This window comes from Typopeltis vanoorti, chromosome 16 (genome assembly GCF_054136105.1).
Source record: "Typopeltis vanoorti isolate ZY-2024b chromosome 16, IOZ_Tvanoo_1.0, whole genome shotgun sequence".
NCBI lineage: Eukaryota > Metazoa > Arthropoda > Arachnida > Uropygi > Thelyphonidae > Typopeltis > Typopeltis vanoorti.
Window position 1 is genome coordinate 60,891,970 of NC_143564.1, and position 15,920 is coordinate 60,907,889.

The following is a 15,920-nucleotide window of genomic DNA, read 5'->3' on the forward strand; positions in this document are numbered from 1 at the left end:
AGCACTCCAGATGTCACTAAGACAATAAGACCAGATAGGATTTTGTCATGTGTTTTAAGGGAATCTGCTAAAGAATGACCATGCCCTTAACCCGATTGTTTAACAAAAGTCTTGTAATGGGGCAAGTTCCTGCAGAGTGCAAGGAGATTAATATTATTATTATTATTATTATTACTGACACCTCCAGGGAGTCCAAAGACTCATCGAGAGAGAGGCGCCTGCTCCACAGCTCTCTGTCTCCACCAACTACACCAATGCCATCTACTGTCCACTACCACAACTAGTATTTTTCATAGACAATTACAAACATCCATGCCAACGACGGGATTCAAACCTGCAGCCTTTTGGTTGGAGAGTGGATATGCTAATCACTCAGCCAACCAGGCCAGCAATTAAGATAATGCCATTTCATTTATGTGGTGCTCACCCAAAAAAAACTTTTTTGGATAGTAGCCATACTACAAAAAAAAATGTTTTTTGTAATCCTATAAGTACATTTGTACTAGGGGTGGCTAAGGATTTTTGTATTTTTAAAAATTTTATGTTTTTTATTTATTTTTTATATAGTTTGGAAACCCTGCTCTAGATCATAGACCAAATATGGAATTTTTTTCAAGCCATTTCAGGCTTCTCACGAGTGGGGCAGTAGTTTTATGCTGGCCAATGAAATTCATCTCCCACCTAAAGACATTCATGGATATTCATGCCTACAGTGGGATTAGAACCCACAGCCTGTTGGTTGGAGAGCAGATATGCTAACCACTTGGCAAACTAAATCAGCCATGTAAATGACATAGTTATTATTATTATTATTATTTGGCATCTCCAGGGAATCCAAGACTCATCAAGGGAGGGAGCCTACTCTACCTCCATCTCCACTTCATCTACCCGTCATCCACCAACCGCATCATCTACACCAACGTCATGTACTGTCGACCACCACCACTAATATTTTCATAGACAATCACAAGCATCCATGCCCACAGTGGGATTCGAACCCGCAGCCTTTTGGCTGGAGAGTTGATATGCTAATCACTCAGCCAACCAGGCCGGTTACTAGAATACAGGAAGATATTCATTTGTCTGCAGATGATGTGAAGCTTGAGAGAGAGTTATTAGTAATAGTACTGATGTTTTGGCTCTTCAATACATATAAGTTGGAGCAGTGAATAGATGAATGAAGATATAATTTTAATGCAGCTAAACATAAGGTTTTGAAATTTCAGATCCATAGAAGGGATGACTCATACTTATTTGATTGAGTTACACTGGAAGAAGTAGAGGATCTTGGTGTGAAATTTGAAGTTCAGAGGACCTGATGCAAATATTGAGAATACAACCCAGAGAATTGCTGCAGTATTGAGGAGAAGTATTAGTCAGAAGAAATAAGAGTGGTGATTCCATTGTGTAAAGATCTGATCAGAAAACATCTGGATTACTGTGCTTAGATATGGTCACTGTGATTTGAAGGGGGATGGAATAAGAGGGTGCATGATGGTGGATAATGAAATTATATCAGGACTGAAGATGACAGAGATAGGTAAGCTTTTAAAAGGTATTTACTAGATTAACACTGGGGGGGATTTTTCATATGGTAGAAAGAGAGGAAGGAACAAGGACAAAAGGTTATCCCTGGAAGTTGCAAAATACAAGAGTCATAATGGTTAATGAAGTGCAAAATATAGCCTCTCTTGGCCAATCCACCCCATCTTCTAGTGGCAAAAGGGATTATGATGATAAAGTATTGCCAGCATAAGCATAATATCTGTGGTAGGAAGAAATACCAACTACCACTGTACTATTTATACACTTTGCTGAGGAGTGGTTGACTTTACAAGGATCAGACTAGACCAGTAGTCACCAAAGGGGTCAATATGACATTGTTAGGGGTCGATTGGGGGTCGACAGAAAAATATAAGACATCATTGTATGGGTAATATTTAATTTGGTTAACTTGGATTACCTCCATGACAAAAGACATGGAGGTAATGACAACGCAATTAAGAGTGAATTGTGGGATCAGTACCTCCATCTTACAGGTCCATGAATAGGACCTGTAAGATGGAGTAAGGTCATGAAAATAGTTACTGAGGCCAATCAAGTAGGCCAAAATTACGTATTTACCAATAAACGGATGTTGGTGGTTCCTGCCGGCCGGCGCAGTGGGAGCGAGATTGCAACACATGCGTGGTTCTTATTTACTGATACTTACAAGTATTCGATCCCAGTCTCATTTTTGCGCATCGACATACAAGTGAGCGTTAATGTTCTAAAATTCATCAACATACATATTATAATTCAATCATTATTCATTCACGAACTAAACTTCTCTATGTTGAAGAGTTGAGCAGCGCTGGTAGTAATAGCAGTGATATTAATACCAGTAGTTTATTAATATCACTAGTAATATCAGTGATATTTACTAGTGATAGTAATAGTAGTAGTAATAGTAATATAATAATATATACTATATTATACATACAATAAACACTGTAACTATAAAATAAACAATCTAAAAACTCACATAAGCATCTTTTTTTGCTTGTCCTATTATAATTACGTAATAGTAAAATATAGGGGTCGATAAAAAGTCAAGAAACTCTTGAAGGGGTCGACGGGCAAATAATTTTGGCGACCCCTGGACTAGACCATTTAAACTGATTGTATTTGATTAAGTTTTGAATTTGAAGATGGAATAAATACTGCTACACTATATAATAACAACTTCTTTGCACTATAAAATAAATACTTCTTTTTCACAAAGGCCTTTGTGAAAAAGAAGCCACCGCCTGCATCTCTCAACTCAGGTAGCTGATACACAAGATATCTAATATCAGCTGGTGACAAATTCACAGCAGAGGTCATTTTGGAGGCTTAATGGAATTACAGCACTTGGAAAGGATTAAAACTGATTTTAATGCTTCCAATATTTCATGTCGGTCACTAAGACATCTTCAGGGATAAAAAAAAATGAATTTAACACACACTCAAATACAACACAATACTAAGTGAAACACATGGGTGACTCTAAAGTCTTATCTAGGTGGTGAGCCCTCTATGGGTACTGGCTTAGGATGTAAGGTGGGATCTCTGATAATTAATGTTTCCCAAATTTTGGGGAGTTTTATGCAACATATTTATTTAAATTTGGTTGATTTCTGAGTGCTGCCGCAGATTCTAAAAATAGTGTTTCTTTTTTTGAGTTTACTGTGATTGAGCATGGTGGTTTTTCCAGGAACCTGGAACATAAGGACACCAAAACAAGACTTTTTGCTTGATGGCCTCACCAAAGAATTTTGCAAGTACAACTTGGAAATTCTTGCTGTACAATAAGTAAAATGGATAGAGAAAGGTAGTACACAATCCATATACTGAGGCATTAGGATGGTAAACATCTGCAAGGTGTATGACTTACTTAATAGAAATGCAGGTAATGCTCTTCTTCGATAATAACTATATTAATGTAAGGTTCTTGGTTACTAAATTTAAAACTGGGATTAAGTCTCTGAATGTAGTTAGTTACTTTGCTTCTACCGAGAATTCAGAAGATTATGAGAAAGAGTGCTTCTTTAACTAGCTACAAGACATAATAGGCAGCTTTAAGAAAGATGACATAACAGTTATGTTATTTGAGAGGATTTAAATGCATTGGCTCCAATTACTGGGCAGAAGTAATAGGACCATTTGGAATTAGTAATTGAAGTGACAATAGTGACAGAGAGAGACTCCTTGAGTTACGCAAGCTAAATGGGCCAAGAATAACCAACACCTATTTCAAGCATAAAGATATTTACAAGTTCACCTGTAAAATATTCTAATGGTCTCACCTGATGGTATGCACAAGAACATGGTGAATTACTAATAAAAGGATAAGTTTCGTGTGGATCACTAGGACATACAAAGATACAGAGATGGATATGACCACTAACTTGTTAAGAGCACTGCAAATGAAGCTTCAAAAATGTACACCAAGGGCTCCCACTATCTCTTTTAACACTGATGCATTGGGCAGTGCAGTATTGCTAGAATTGATCAGGATGAGTTACTCAGGTGTTATGAAAGAGCTAACCCACAAGATTTTAATGCAGAAAGTATATGGGATGACTTTAAGAAAGGCTGTGCATGAAACTAATAAATCTGTTTTAGGGCTTAGAGAGAGAGAGAGAGAGAGATGCAAAAGCAGAATTATTTGAGGAGTGAGGCAATGCAGTTAATTGCTGAAAGAAGAGAATACAGAAAGAGGCTGGAGCAGCATTCAAATAATGAGAAGACTAAGATAAAGTGAAATTAATAAACAAGTAAAAGCACAGTTGAAAATCGATAAAACTCCTGGTTAAACAACATGGCAGACAATACAGCTAAAGAGAATAATCACAAAGGACTATATGAAGTTATTAATAGGAATAGGGAGAATGCAGTGAAGTCATTAAAAGATAAAGATTGAAGGACAAGATACCATCATGGCAAAGTGAACAGAGCATTCTGATGACCTTTTAAACAATATTCAGTCTTCTGATCCAGTTGTCCTTGAACAGCTAGTTTGACTTCCTAATTTGATATCAGTCCCAGTACACTGTCTGAAATTAGATTGGCCACTAGTAAATTAAAACTTCATAAATCACCCAGATGTGATGAGATTACTGCAGAAATGCTAAAAGGAGGTAGAGATAATATAGTGACTTCACTCCAAAATCCTAATATGTATGTGCTTTATAATACATCTCATGCTGCATTGGTTGTCGTGCAGAATAATCAGAGCCATATTCAGGGCTTAAGCAGAGGGCCCTGTTTGAGAAGTATATTACATTCTCCAACACAAATCATTGTCACTGTGAATGAGGAATACAGAAGGTATGGGATTAATCTCAGAGGTAAACTTGATATCAGCACTTGGAATATACAGGAGGGGGGGTCTACAGATGGGTACTCTTGGTATTGTCTGTAAAGAGATGGAAAGGTATAAAATTTACAGGATGGTAAACTAGTTATTTATTCAGGAGGTGACTCAAAACATCATGGAGCAGCTGTGTACTAAGGAAAGTTCAGGCAAGAGCTCTTCTCGGTTATAATCCTGTTAATGACAGGATACATTGTATTAAACTTAAGGCTCATCCTACCAATGTGTCAATCATCATAGTTTGTGTACCCCACACAGACAGGCCTGGAGAGAGAGGAGTGCTACGAAAACCTGCAGACTGTGTTGAACTCTCTGCCAAGAAGGGGGGTCTTTTTCACTGTAGGGGACTTTAAAGCAAAAGTGGGAAAGAGTACGAGAGTAAGGCCTGAGTGTGGAATGATTGGTCTGGGCAAACATAACATTCATGGCGAAAGACTGTGGGAATTTGTCCATGCTAACAGATTAGTTATTACTGATACTTGCTTCCAGAAACACCCACAACAGACCTATATTTGAACATCTAAACACTGATGGGTCAAGGCACCAGATTGATTACATCCTGGCTCTCCAACAGTGAAAAACAAGCATCTTCGATGTGCATACTTGTCCAGGAGCAGACTGTGGTACTGACTATCAACTAGTAAGAGCCAAAGTAAGACTGACACTCCTCTGCAATCTTCTAAGTCAGGCCCATCCCACAAGACTGGATGTCAGCATAATCCCTAATGAATTCACAGGAGAAACTTCAACATAGTTGGATGATCTTTTTGAGAGAGGAAAACTTGCCTGAAATGTTGTGAAAAGATATAGTCAAGAAGTATCTAGGCCCAATTAGAAGACCAAGAGAGTTATGGATATCAGATTCAACATGGGATCTGATCGAAAACAAGCGGTTGGTGAAACAAAGAGAGCAAGGACTGAAGAATATAAAAGATTACACAGAGAGGTGAGAAAAGATATAAGACAAGTAAAAATTTTATGCTAATAAGTATGAAGAGACAATTTTAAAAGAAAGAATGTTTCATTTAGTTCATGACCTAAAGTTCAGTTTAAGCCAAAATTGAATGTCATCAAAGACAGGAATGGAACAGTGCTAACAGAAGAACTGGAAATCAAAAACAGATGGAAAGAGTACTGTGAGTAATTGTAGCAGAGAGGATAAGGAAAACTTGGAGGGGCCCTCTTATCAAGAAAATTTTGATTTGGATTCTCCTCACTTAGGCATGAGGCTGAAGGACCAATTAAACAGCTTAACAGCAATAAGGTCCTGGATGTAGATGGAATCCCAGCAAAAGAAGAAGGCTACAGGGGATGGAGGGATACGAGTGTTTCATAGCTTGATTACAAGGATTTGGGAGACAGAATCATGGCCTAGAGATTGGAAGAAGTCGGTCTTCACAAGAAGGGAGATATGAAGGATTGCAAGAACTATAGAGCTATTAGTTTAATCTCTCATACAAACAAGATTTTATTAAAGATCATTCTAAATAGGACTCCAAAATTGAGGCAGAGATGCCTGAGGAACAAGCAGATTTTAAGAAAGGAAAAAGTACCAGAAATCAGATTCTTTGCCTTAGACAGACCATTGAAAAGTATAAATTTAGACTCCCTATGGTAATATGTTTCATAGACTGCTCCAAAGCTTTTGACTGTATTTGACAAATAAGTTCAATATTTGAAATTGTGGGATGTAATAAAATGAATGGGTTTTCCTCAATACATTATCAGGTTGATAGCTAACTTGTACAGTGAGCTGAAAGCCAAGGTAGGAACAGGTGTTGGATTAACTTACTGGACTTCAGGTTGGCAAGGATGCCTATGATCAGCATTCATTTTAGAAATTATGGACTTTACAACCATATTATAAATAAGTATTTTAATTTCCTGACATTTCGACCTTCATATTAAGGTCATCATCTGGAGTACATACAAATATACAAGGACAAGCTGAGTTACATTTCACACAGTATGCTAAAGAGACAATGATTTGATCAATGGTTATTCTACTGGCATGACCTCTAGTGAAAATATAATATAAAAAAAAAATTATATGTATGTGTGTGTGTGTGTGTGTATATAAACAGATAAAATTAATTATTTAGAAACTACATCAAAGCTAAATTCTATTTAAGATAACACAAGAGAAACATTCTTTCATATATAGATTTTCTTAAAGTAATAATGATGTCCTAATTTAACATGACAATTGTTATATTAGATTTAAGATTCTGGATTATCTACAGTCCTGTTTATAGTTAACTCTTAGGGAGAAAGGTCCGTGGGTAGATGTGCCTTCCGTATGCTTGGGATTTTTAGACCATCACTATTGTTCAGATTAGGGTGGTTGATAAGAATCTCACAGGCTTCCTTAAATTTACGTTCATACCAGGTTTCAGTGTGAACCAGTCAATTCTATGTAAAGTGTTCAGGGCATGATCAGAGAAGCCAGCTTCACCATAGTTATTATATTTAATGGTTTTTTTTTTTTTTTTTTTTTTTTTTTTTTTTTTTTTTTATGTTGAGCCCATACACGAGAGGTTGATAGATCAATCTATAGTACATTAGTAATGGGTTGGGAAAGAAGGTACTTGTTCACATTAGATTTGAATGACTAGATTGTATTCCCTAGGGAACACATCAAGGAGAAGGCTGGTCCATAGTATAGCGGTTGCAGGGAAGAAAAAGGAGGAGAAGAAATTTGTTCTGTGGATTTCAAGGTGCACTGTGTAGGGATGTCGAGCAGAGCAGCTGCACGTATTCCAATGATCTTAGTACTAAGTGGGGGGAATTATTGATGCTATTTCGAATGAACATTTTCCATGGAAATATTTGTAGAAGACACATAGTGGAGAGACCAATCATCTGTATGAAAGTGGGGGAAGGGAGTTGGTAAGAGATGGGTCATTAATAAGCCTGACTGCTCTCCTCTGTATGGAGTTGAGCAATTTAAGGGAGCTTTCGGGGTCCCACCCCATATGTGGGAGCAGTATTCGATGGTTGGGCGGATTTGTGATTTGTATAAGGTTAATAGCTGATCAGGGGTGAAGTAATGTCTTGAGCGAAAGAGAAATCCTAGTTTTTTATATGCTGAGGAAGCAATGGTTGTTATGTGTTTATGCAGGAGAGGCTTGATGTCAGGGTAATTCCAAGAAGAGAAATCTCAGATTGTCTGGAAATTTGGGTATTGTCAAAAATAATACTGGGAGAAACTGGTTCTTTTCTATGAGAAATGAGACAGTACTGGGTTTTATTTGCATTTAAATTGACTAGGGTATCTGAACCCCATTGGAGGTCTGAATTAAGGGCAGTGGTGGTTGCTGATCTATAGGTTGAGATGAGATGTGTGGAGTAAGGTTTATCAAAAGAAAGAGAGGAGTGCAATGTGCTGTCATCTGCAAAACTGTGTATTGGGTTGGAGATAAGCTGAAGTAGGTCATTGATATGATATATAGTAGGAAGAGGGTTGGTGAGAGAACAGAGCCTTGAGGAACCCCAGCATTAGTTGAATGGTGAGAGGATAAGGTGCCATCCACCACCACACATAGTGAGCATCCAGACAGAAAACTAGCAATCCAATTACAGAGGTCTTGAGATAGACCAAATGATGGCAGCTTGCTTAGTAAGCCCTTGTGCCAGATGCGGTCAAATGCCTTGGAAATATCAAGTCCAACTGCTTGAGATTTGTCAAACTTCTCCATGGCATTTGACCAGAGATGGGTGTGAGCAGATCTCCTGTTGATCGGCAGCAACGGAATCCATACTGGTGGTCATTTATTGGACAGGTAGTTTCAAGGTAGTGTAGGAGTTGGGAATTGATAATTTTTTCCATTACTTTAGACAGGACTGAGGTGAGCAAGATGGGGGTGGTAGTTGGATGGCAGTGACTTGTCACCCTTTTTGGGAATGGGTTGAATATAGGCTAATTTCCAGGCTGTGGGATGGAATACCAGTGGAGTAAGACAGTATATATAAGCGACATAGGACAGGAGACAGTTCTGGTGTGCAAACCTTCAGGACAATTGGAGGAATGCCATCAGGGCCAGGAGACTTTTTTTGTGTCTAATTTAGACAATGTTTTGCTGATCTCTTTCTGGCAAAAGGATATGGTGGGCATTGTATGTTGGACATCTGGAATGGTTGGGGACATTTGCCATTGTCGATTGTGCGTGCATTGGAGGCAAAGTGTGAGGCCAGGAGATTGGCCTTTTCTGTAGGAGATGATGCAATGGAGTCATCTGGATATGATAGAGGTGGGAATAGTGTTGGGCAGAAATTACGGCCGATTGCTTTGGCGAGATAGATTGACAAATATCAAATGAGACCTAAAGAGAATTGGCATTCAGTGGCACAAAGCAGCAGTGTACACTCAGTACAAATGTATCTAGAACAGGAAGATATTCAATCTGGTCAGACTTCTTTGACAGTTGGCTGCTTGAGGAACTTGTATGTGTGTAAATGTTATATATCTTCAATAATACATAATAACCAACAATAAGATAAACAAACTGTATATGCTTATTTACATTATGCAGCTTTTACATGAAGATAATTATTGTTATTACTATAAAGAATTTAATGTTTAATCCAGACTTTTCCAAAGTTCTTCATAAAGGTTTATAAAGCACTTGGTTTGTAACCTACACTAGGATAAACTGTTTCCTCTCTAAGAAATTTGTTTTCTCCAGCATTCTTGTCAAATAATCCCCAGTCCATCTTTACATCCCAAATATATGTATAGAAAGAACTAACTATAGCAGAAATAATCCAAAGGTAAAAGAATGGATTGTCACTTGATGAAATATAAGCATCTATGGAGAAAAAATAATAATAAATGAATAAATAAAAAGATAAGTCAAATACTATTTTATTGTTGATGTGGTTTGAAATAAATAAATAAATAAATGTTTTCTGTGGTGCTATTCAGATAAATAAAATTATATTAGATAACCAAAAAAGTTTGTGCAGTTTTTGGTAGAGTTTGCTGCAATTACTTCTTTTATTTTGTAGTGGTTTGCAGAGCCAATTTTTTGTATGTGTCATAAGGCATAGGTATGTATGCATCAGTCAATGGGTGTGCTCTAACTTGATGTGTACTCTTTTTCACTGACTTTGAGCCTTTTTAAAATGTCAGCTGAACCTGGTGTAATTCGAGCTTGTTTGCTTTATGAATTTAAACTCAGTTCGAAGGCATCAGAAATGTCCTATAAAATATGTGTGGCATTTGGAAAAGATGTGGTGGCAGAACGTACTGCACAGAAATGGTTTAAAAAATTTGTTTCTGGTGATGAATCACTTGAAGATGCACCATATTCAGGAAGACCCTCCATTATTGATAATGAAGAATTACATGCTGCTGTTGAAAATAATTCCACATTAACATGTCAAGAAATTTCACAAATGTTTAATGTGAGTGGTGAAATAATCTGTTTACACTTGCATCAAATGGGAAAATCATGGAAGCTAAGCAAATGGATTCCACATGCATTATCAGATGACAATAAACTTCAAAGGCTATCAATTTGTTCTTCATTTCTTTCATGTCATAAAAATTAGCCATTTTTGGATTACTTGCTCATTTGTGAAAAAATGGATCTTGTACTCTAACAGGAAGCGAACTTAATCATTGGTTGTCACCAAACAATTCAGTACTGCACACTTCAAAGGCATCACTTCATCCCCAGAAGACTATGCTGTGTGTGTGTGTGTGTGTGTGTGTGTGTGTGTGTGTGTGTGTGTGTGTGTGTGTGTGTGTGTGTGAGAGAACTGGAGCTGTTATCGTCCACTATGAGTTTCTCGCTGCAGGCCAAACAATTATTATGGCTGAGATCTACTCGATGCAACTTGAGCATGTATAAGATGCATTACTTCAGAAACAGCCAGGACTAATTAATAGGAAAAAAATGCTATTCTTAAGGTACAATGCAAAACCTCATACTGCAAAACTTACCCATGAGAAGATTTGTGCTTTAGGATGGGAGATACTCCCTCATCTTCCATATTCTCCTGAGATTTCTCCAAGCAATTATCACTTTTTTTTTGGTGCTAGACAATCGCATGTGAAATAGAGTTCCACAGTAAAACAGAGATTGAAGCAAAGGTGGCTAGGTTTATTGCATCTAAAGACAAAATGTTTTATAAAAGCGGAATTTACAAACTTGTATCTCGTTGGGAAAGAGTTGTAGATGTAAAGGTGTTTACTTTAATGAATAAAATGTTTTATGAAAATTTCTGCACTTGTTGAATTTTTATTATGAAAAACTGCACAGACTTTTTTGGTTACCTTATAAGATGATAAAAAAAAGACATGCATGCAGTTTTTGCAAAGTTAATGGTTCGAAATTTTTTTTTTTTCATATGCAAACTTTGTTTGCTTATGCTTGGATAAAGGATTAAATATAATTTAGCAAGCGCTTTGGCAGGAGTTCATGAAAATGAAAAAGTGACCTTCATCTCTGGCAAGAGGAATTGGAAGTGCACAGTAAGGAGGTTCTGGAAATTAAAACTGAGTTAAATTTTTTGAATAGAGAAATTAGGACTATGGAGATTACTTTAACTGAAGTAACTAAAAGGATTGAGTAAGGGAGAGAAAGGATTAAAGAAGAATACAATTTCTTGTTAAATATAATTTAACAAGAGCTTTGGCAGGAGTTCATTTATTTATTTCATATCCAAACACAAGTAAGTAGTACAGTAGTAAGTAAGTGGTACAACATGATTTACAATAAATTAGGATACATTACAATGAGATCAGCTTAGATTTGGTAGGTGAATTATACAGGGGGAATAATAATTAAATATGAAAAAAAAGGAAACTATATACATAATTTATATACAATAAACATGGTCAGATGTTCCTCCAGTATCTTGCACAATCAACTGCTCTTTCTGTGCAGGATATGAGGTCCTCTTTTGCACAAGGTGATGGAAGAAAGGGACAAGAAAGAAGGTGTTCCATGGACTGGGTTGTCCCACACTCACAATTGTCTGGGCCAGTGAGGTAGCCCCATTTGATGCTGCAAACAAAACCCCAAATGAGGTTTTGTTTGCAGCATCCTGTCGTCCGGAGTCTGTTTAGGCTTTTCCAAGTATGAAAATGAAGTGGCCATCTCTGGCAAGAGGAATTGGAAGTGCTCAGTAAGGGGAGGTTCTGGAAATTAAAACTGAGTTAAATTTTTTGAATAGAGAAATTAGGACTATGGAGATTACTTTAGCTGAAGTAACTAGAACAGGATTGAGTAAGAGAGTCTTTGGTGAATGAAGAAGTAATAAATAGTATGGGAGTGATTGGAGTCAACAGAATGAAAGCATAAGAGGTCTAGAAGAAATGAGATGTTGTAAAAGTGAGGGAGTTAGTAGAAGAGCGTTGAGGGAAAGTAATGAAACTGGGAGAGTCATGCTGAATAGCATAGAAAATGAGGCATTGAGTGACGCTTGTTTGGATTTGAATGAAGTCATGAGTGGTACAATATATGGTGATTCTATGATTAAGGGTATGGAGAGCAGTATGTCTGAGGAGTGCTTGGCTGGTGGATCAATGCATGATGCAGAAAAGATGATAGTTATGGTGGGTACAAATGACCTGAGTGGTAGTATTAATCGGGTAGCAAAAGATTTAAGAACATTGTTAGATCATGATATCATAGATATCATGATCTAACATGATATGTTAGATCACGATATTGACACTTTTCTTCCTCAAAGAAAAGTGTCAAAGGGAGGAGAGCGTGTGTCCTTGTTTTGACAATTATGAGTTAAATAGATGAGCGATGATAATGAATGATATGATTGCAAGAATGTGCAAAAAAAAAGAAGTCTGAAATTTGTTGATGCCTGGAGTGTGTGTTTGAAAGCAAAAGACAGCTGTATGCAAGAGATGGATTGCATCTGAACATGGAAGGTCATAAGTGATTGAAGAAGTTACTGTTTTCTGAACAAGTTGAAAACTAAAATTGAAAAGGTTGAGCGTAAGAGGGAGAAACTTATGCAGTGAATGTATATTTGTTGATCCTTTTTCATGGAATAAATTGCAGAATAGAGTGCATAAAAATCTGAAATAAATCTGCTAAAAACTACTGAAATTAGTGACATGTATATCAGTTCTAAAGCTGGTACAAGAACTAAAGGAAGTCTGCAATTTTTGTATACTTATGTAAGAAGCATTTGAAATAAGAGGAAAGAATTTTTGGCATTAGTCAGTGCAATCTCACCAAAAGTTATAGGCATTAGTGAAACTTGGCTTTCAGCAGAAGATATGGTTACTAGAATTGAATGTGATGGGTATAGTATTTTCAGGGAGGATAGAGAAGATAGAATGGGGGAAGAGTACTGTTGATGATAGCTGATGAGTTGTAGTCAAAGAGTAGTATATCAAGAGGATAGACATGTTAATGATAGTTCATTTGAGGCATCTGGTGTGAAATAGTGACCAATGCAACCAAGTATACAGTTGATTGCTGCTATAGGCGAAGGGGGGGTAGAGGGGGTGATATTGAATTTATGAATCAGCAAATTAGTGCAATGAATGCAGGGTTAGTAATTATTATGGGGGATTTTAATTATGGTGATATCAATCGGAAAGAGGAAATATCATGTGGCAAAAAAGAAATGGAATTCATACACTTCTAAGAGATAATTACTTGAAACAGCACATAACTGAAGAGACTCATGGTGTGAGAGTGTTGGACCTTGTCAGAGGACATATGCATAAGAAAGGTATCCTCATTACCTCCAATTGGTGAGAGCGATCATGTGGTATTGACTTTGGGAGGTTGCAAAATTTGTGGATTATTTTTCTCTTAAGAAGGGGCATATATATGGAACTACAGGTTAGGTAATTATAACAAGCTTCAGAGTGAGCTTACAGTCGTCCCATGGCAGAACATATTGCAGGGGAAAGATGTTAGCAGTGCATAGGATAAAATTGGTGGGTATCTGATCTGCTTGATCTGCAAAAAAAGAAAATGTTATGGAGAATTTACAAGGAGAAAGGAGATCAGTACAAGGCTCAAGCTAGGAAGGTTACCAGCATAGTAAGAAAAGCCAAATCAGATTATGAGAAGACTTTAGTCAAGGAGATCAAGGATAATCCCAAAGAGTTCTTCCACTATGTGACAAGTAAAAGGAAAAATGACTTCGGAAGGATAACTTTAGTGGGTGCTGATGGTATTGAGGTGACAAATTCAGATGTAATAGTAGAGTTACTGAGTGATCACTTTTCAAAAGTCTATCACCCAAGTGAGGATATCTCTGTACCTGTAGCAACAACCAATGTGAGAATTGAAGTTAATAAATCAGAGGTACTTAGTATATTGCAGAATTTAAATGCAAACACTGCTGTAGGTTTAGATGAAATATCAGCTCGGGTGTTGCGTGAATGTGCAAAGGAATTGTCAATGCCTCTTACTTGGTTATTTAACTTAAGTTTGAACTCTGGTATGGTCCCTAGGGAGTGGAAGGAAGGTAAAGTAGTTCCTTTGCATAAAGGTGGCTCTAAGACTGCAGTAGATAATTACAGACCAATCACCATCTTGGGAGTGGTGATAAAAGTATTGGAAAAGTTTTTAAAGACAGAATTCAAGAATGGGTGGATCAGAATATGATACTCTATAGGGGCCAACATGGTTTTGTTAAAGGTCGATCCTGCCTTAGCAATTTATTAACTTTTTATAATAGAATGACAACTGAGTTGGACAAAGGAAATGGCTACACAGTGGTAGCTGGATTTTGCTAAGGCTTTTGACAGGATACCCCAAGGAATACTGTTGTGCAAATTGGAGCAGATGGAGATGGATACTGGTGATATGGATAAGAGAATAACTAAGGGAGAGATACCAGAAAGTGGTGTATGGAGGAGCAGAGTCCAGGATGAGGCAGGTGACCAGTGGTGTGCCTCAAGACTCTGTGCTTGGGCCGTTATTGTTATTTGCACAGCAGTATTCCCACGGAATACTGTTGTGCAAATTGGAGCAGATGGAGATGGATACTAAACTGGTGATATGGATAAGAGAATGACTAAGGGAGAGATACCAGAAAGTGGTGTATGGAGGAGCAGAGTCCAGGATGAGGCAGGTGATCAGTGGCATGCCTCAAGGCTCTGTGCTTGGGCCGTTATTGTTTTAATTTGTACATAAATGATATAGAAAATGGCTGATATAGGAAACAGGAAAAGGAGATGACAAGTAAAAACAGCAAAAGCACATGACAAGTAAAAACAGAAAAAGCACATGACAACAAAAAATTATGCATGCAAAGTAATATGAAGAGAATTGTTGATATGTGTCGAAGCATAAAGAAGACTGCAATGAATGATGTTGGTATGAAAAAAGTAACAAAAGACTTGTGAGTGACGTTGTATGCAGATTCAATTATTATTATGGGCAACTCCAAGGAATCCATAGACTTATCGAGGGAGGCCCTAACATCATGTCAAGAACAACTATTCGACATTCACACAGAATCTATCATACTTCCTTGAACTGATTTACAGTCATGGCACCCACAACAGACTCTGGCAGCTTATTCCACTCATTCACCACTATCCAAGTAAAAAACCTAGCTCTAACACCTTTTTCAACCACGCTCTTGCCCAGCTTCCATACATGGCCCCTAGTCCTCCCACCACCAGTCATATTTTCGATAATATCTTCTGGATCAATCTTCTAGAAATCCTTCAGTAATTTGAATGTCTCGATCATATCACCCTTTTTCCGGCTATTAACCAATTTCTGCAACCCGCAAATCTTCAACCTGTTCTCATAAGGTTCATTTCATAGACCTGCTATCATCTTGGTCACACATCTCTGGATCCTCTCCGCCTTCTCCCCATCAAGAAGAAACCCTGGAACCCATATCTGGGCACAGTAGTCTAGATGGGGTCTTATCAAGGCTCGATACAGTGGAACAACAACTTATTTGTCTCTGCATGTTAAAGTATTTTTCAGAAGCCAAGTGATTTGATGAGCTGATTTAGCCACTTTTGCGATGTGCCCCCTAAACTTCAACTCCCTATCCACCAACACTCCCA

The 15,920-nt window shown here is 37.5% G+C and overlaps 1 protein-coding gene across 1 annotated transcript in view; it reads right to left on the reverse strand.

Moving 5' to 3' along the window:
- The window catches only part of LOC150098060 (solute carrier family 53 member 1-like), a 235,703-nt gene that overhangs the window by 23,601 nt on the left and 196,182 nt on the right, over positions 1 to 15,920 (reverse strand). Inside the window, exons 13-14 of the mRNA XM_090406669.1 lie at positions 9,539 to 9,705; positions 7,258 to 7,260 (exon numbers count right to left, since the gene is read on the reverse strand). Of these exons, the coding sequence (XP_090262795.1) occupies positions 7,258 to 7,260; positions 9,539 to 9,705 (170 nt within the window). The remainder of the gene's footprint in view (positions 1 to 7,257; positions 7,261 to 9,538; positions 9,706 to 15,920) is intronic.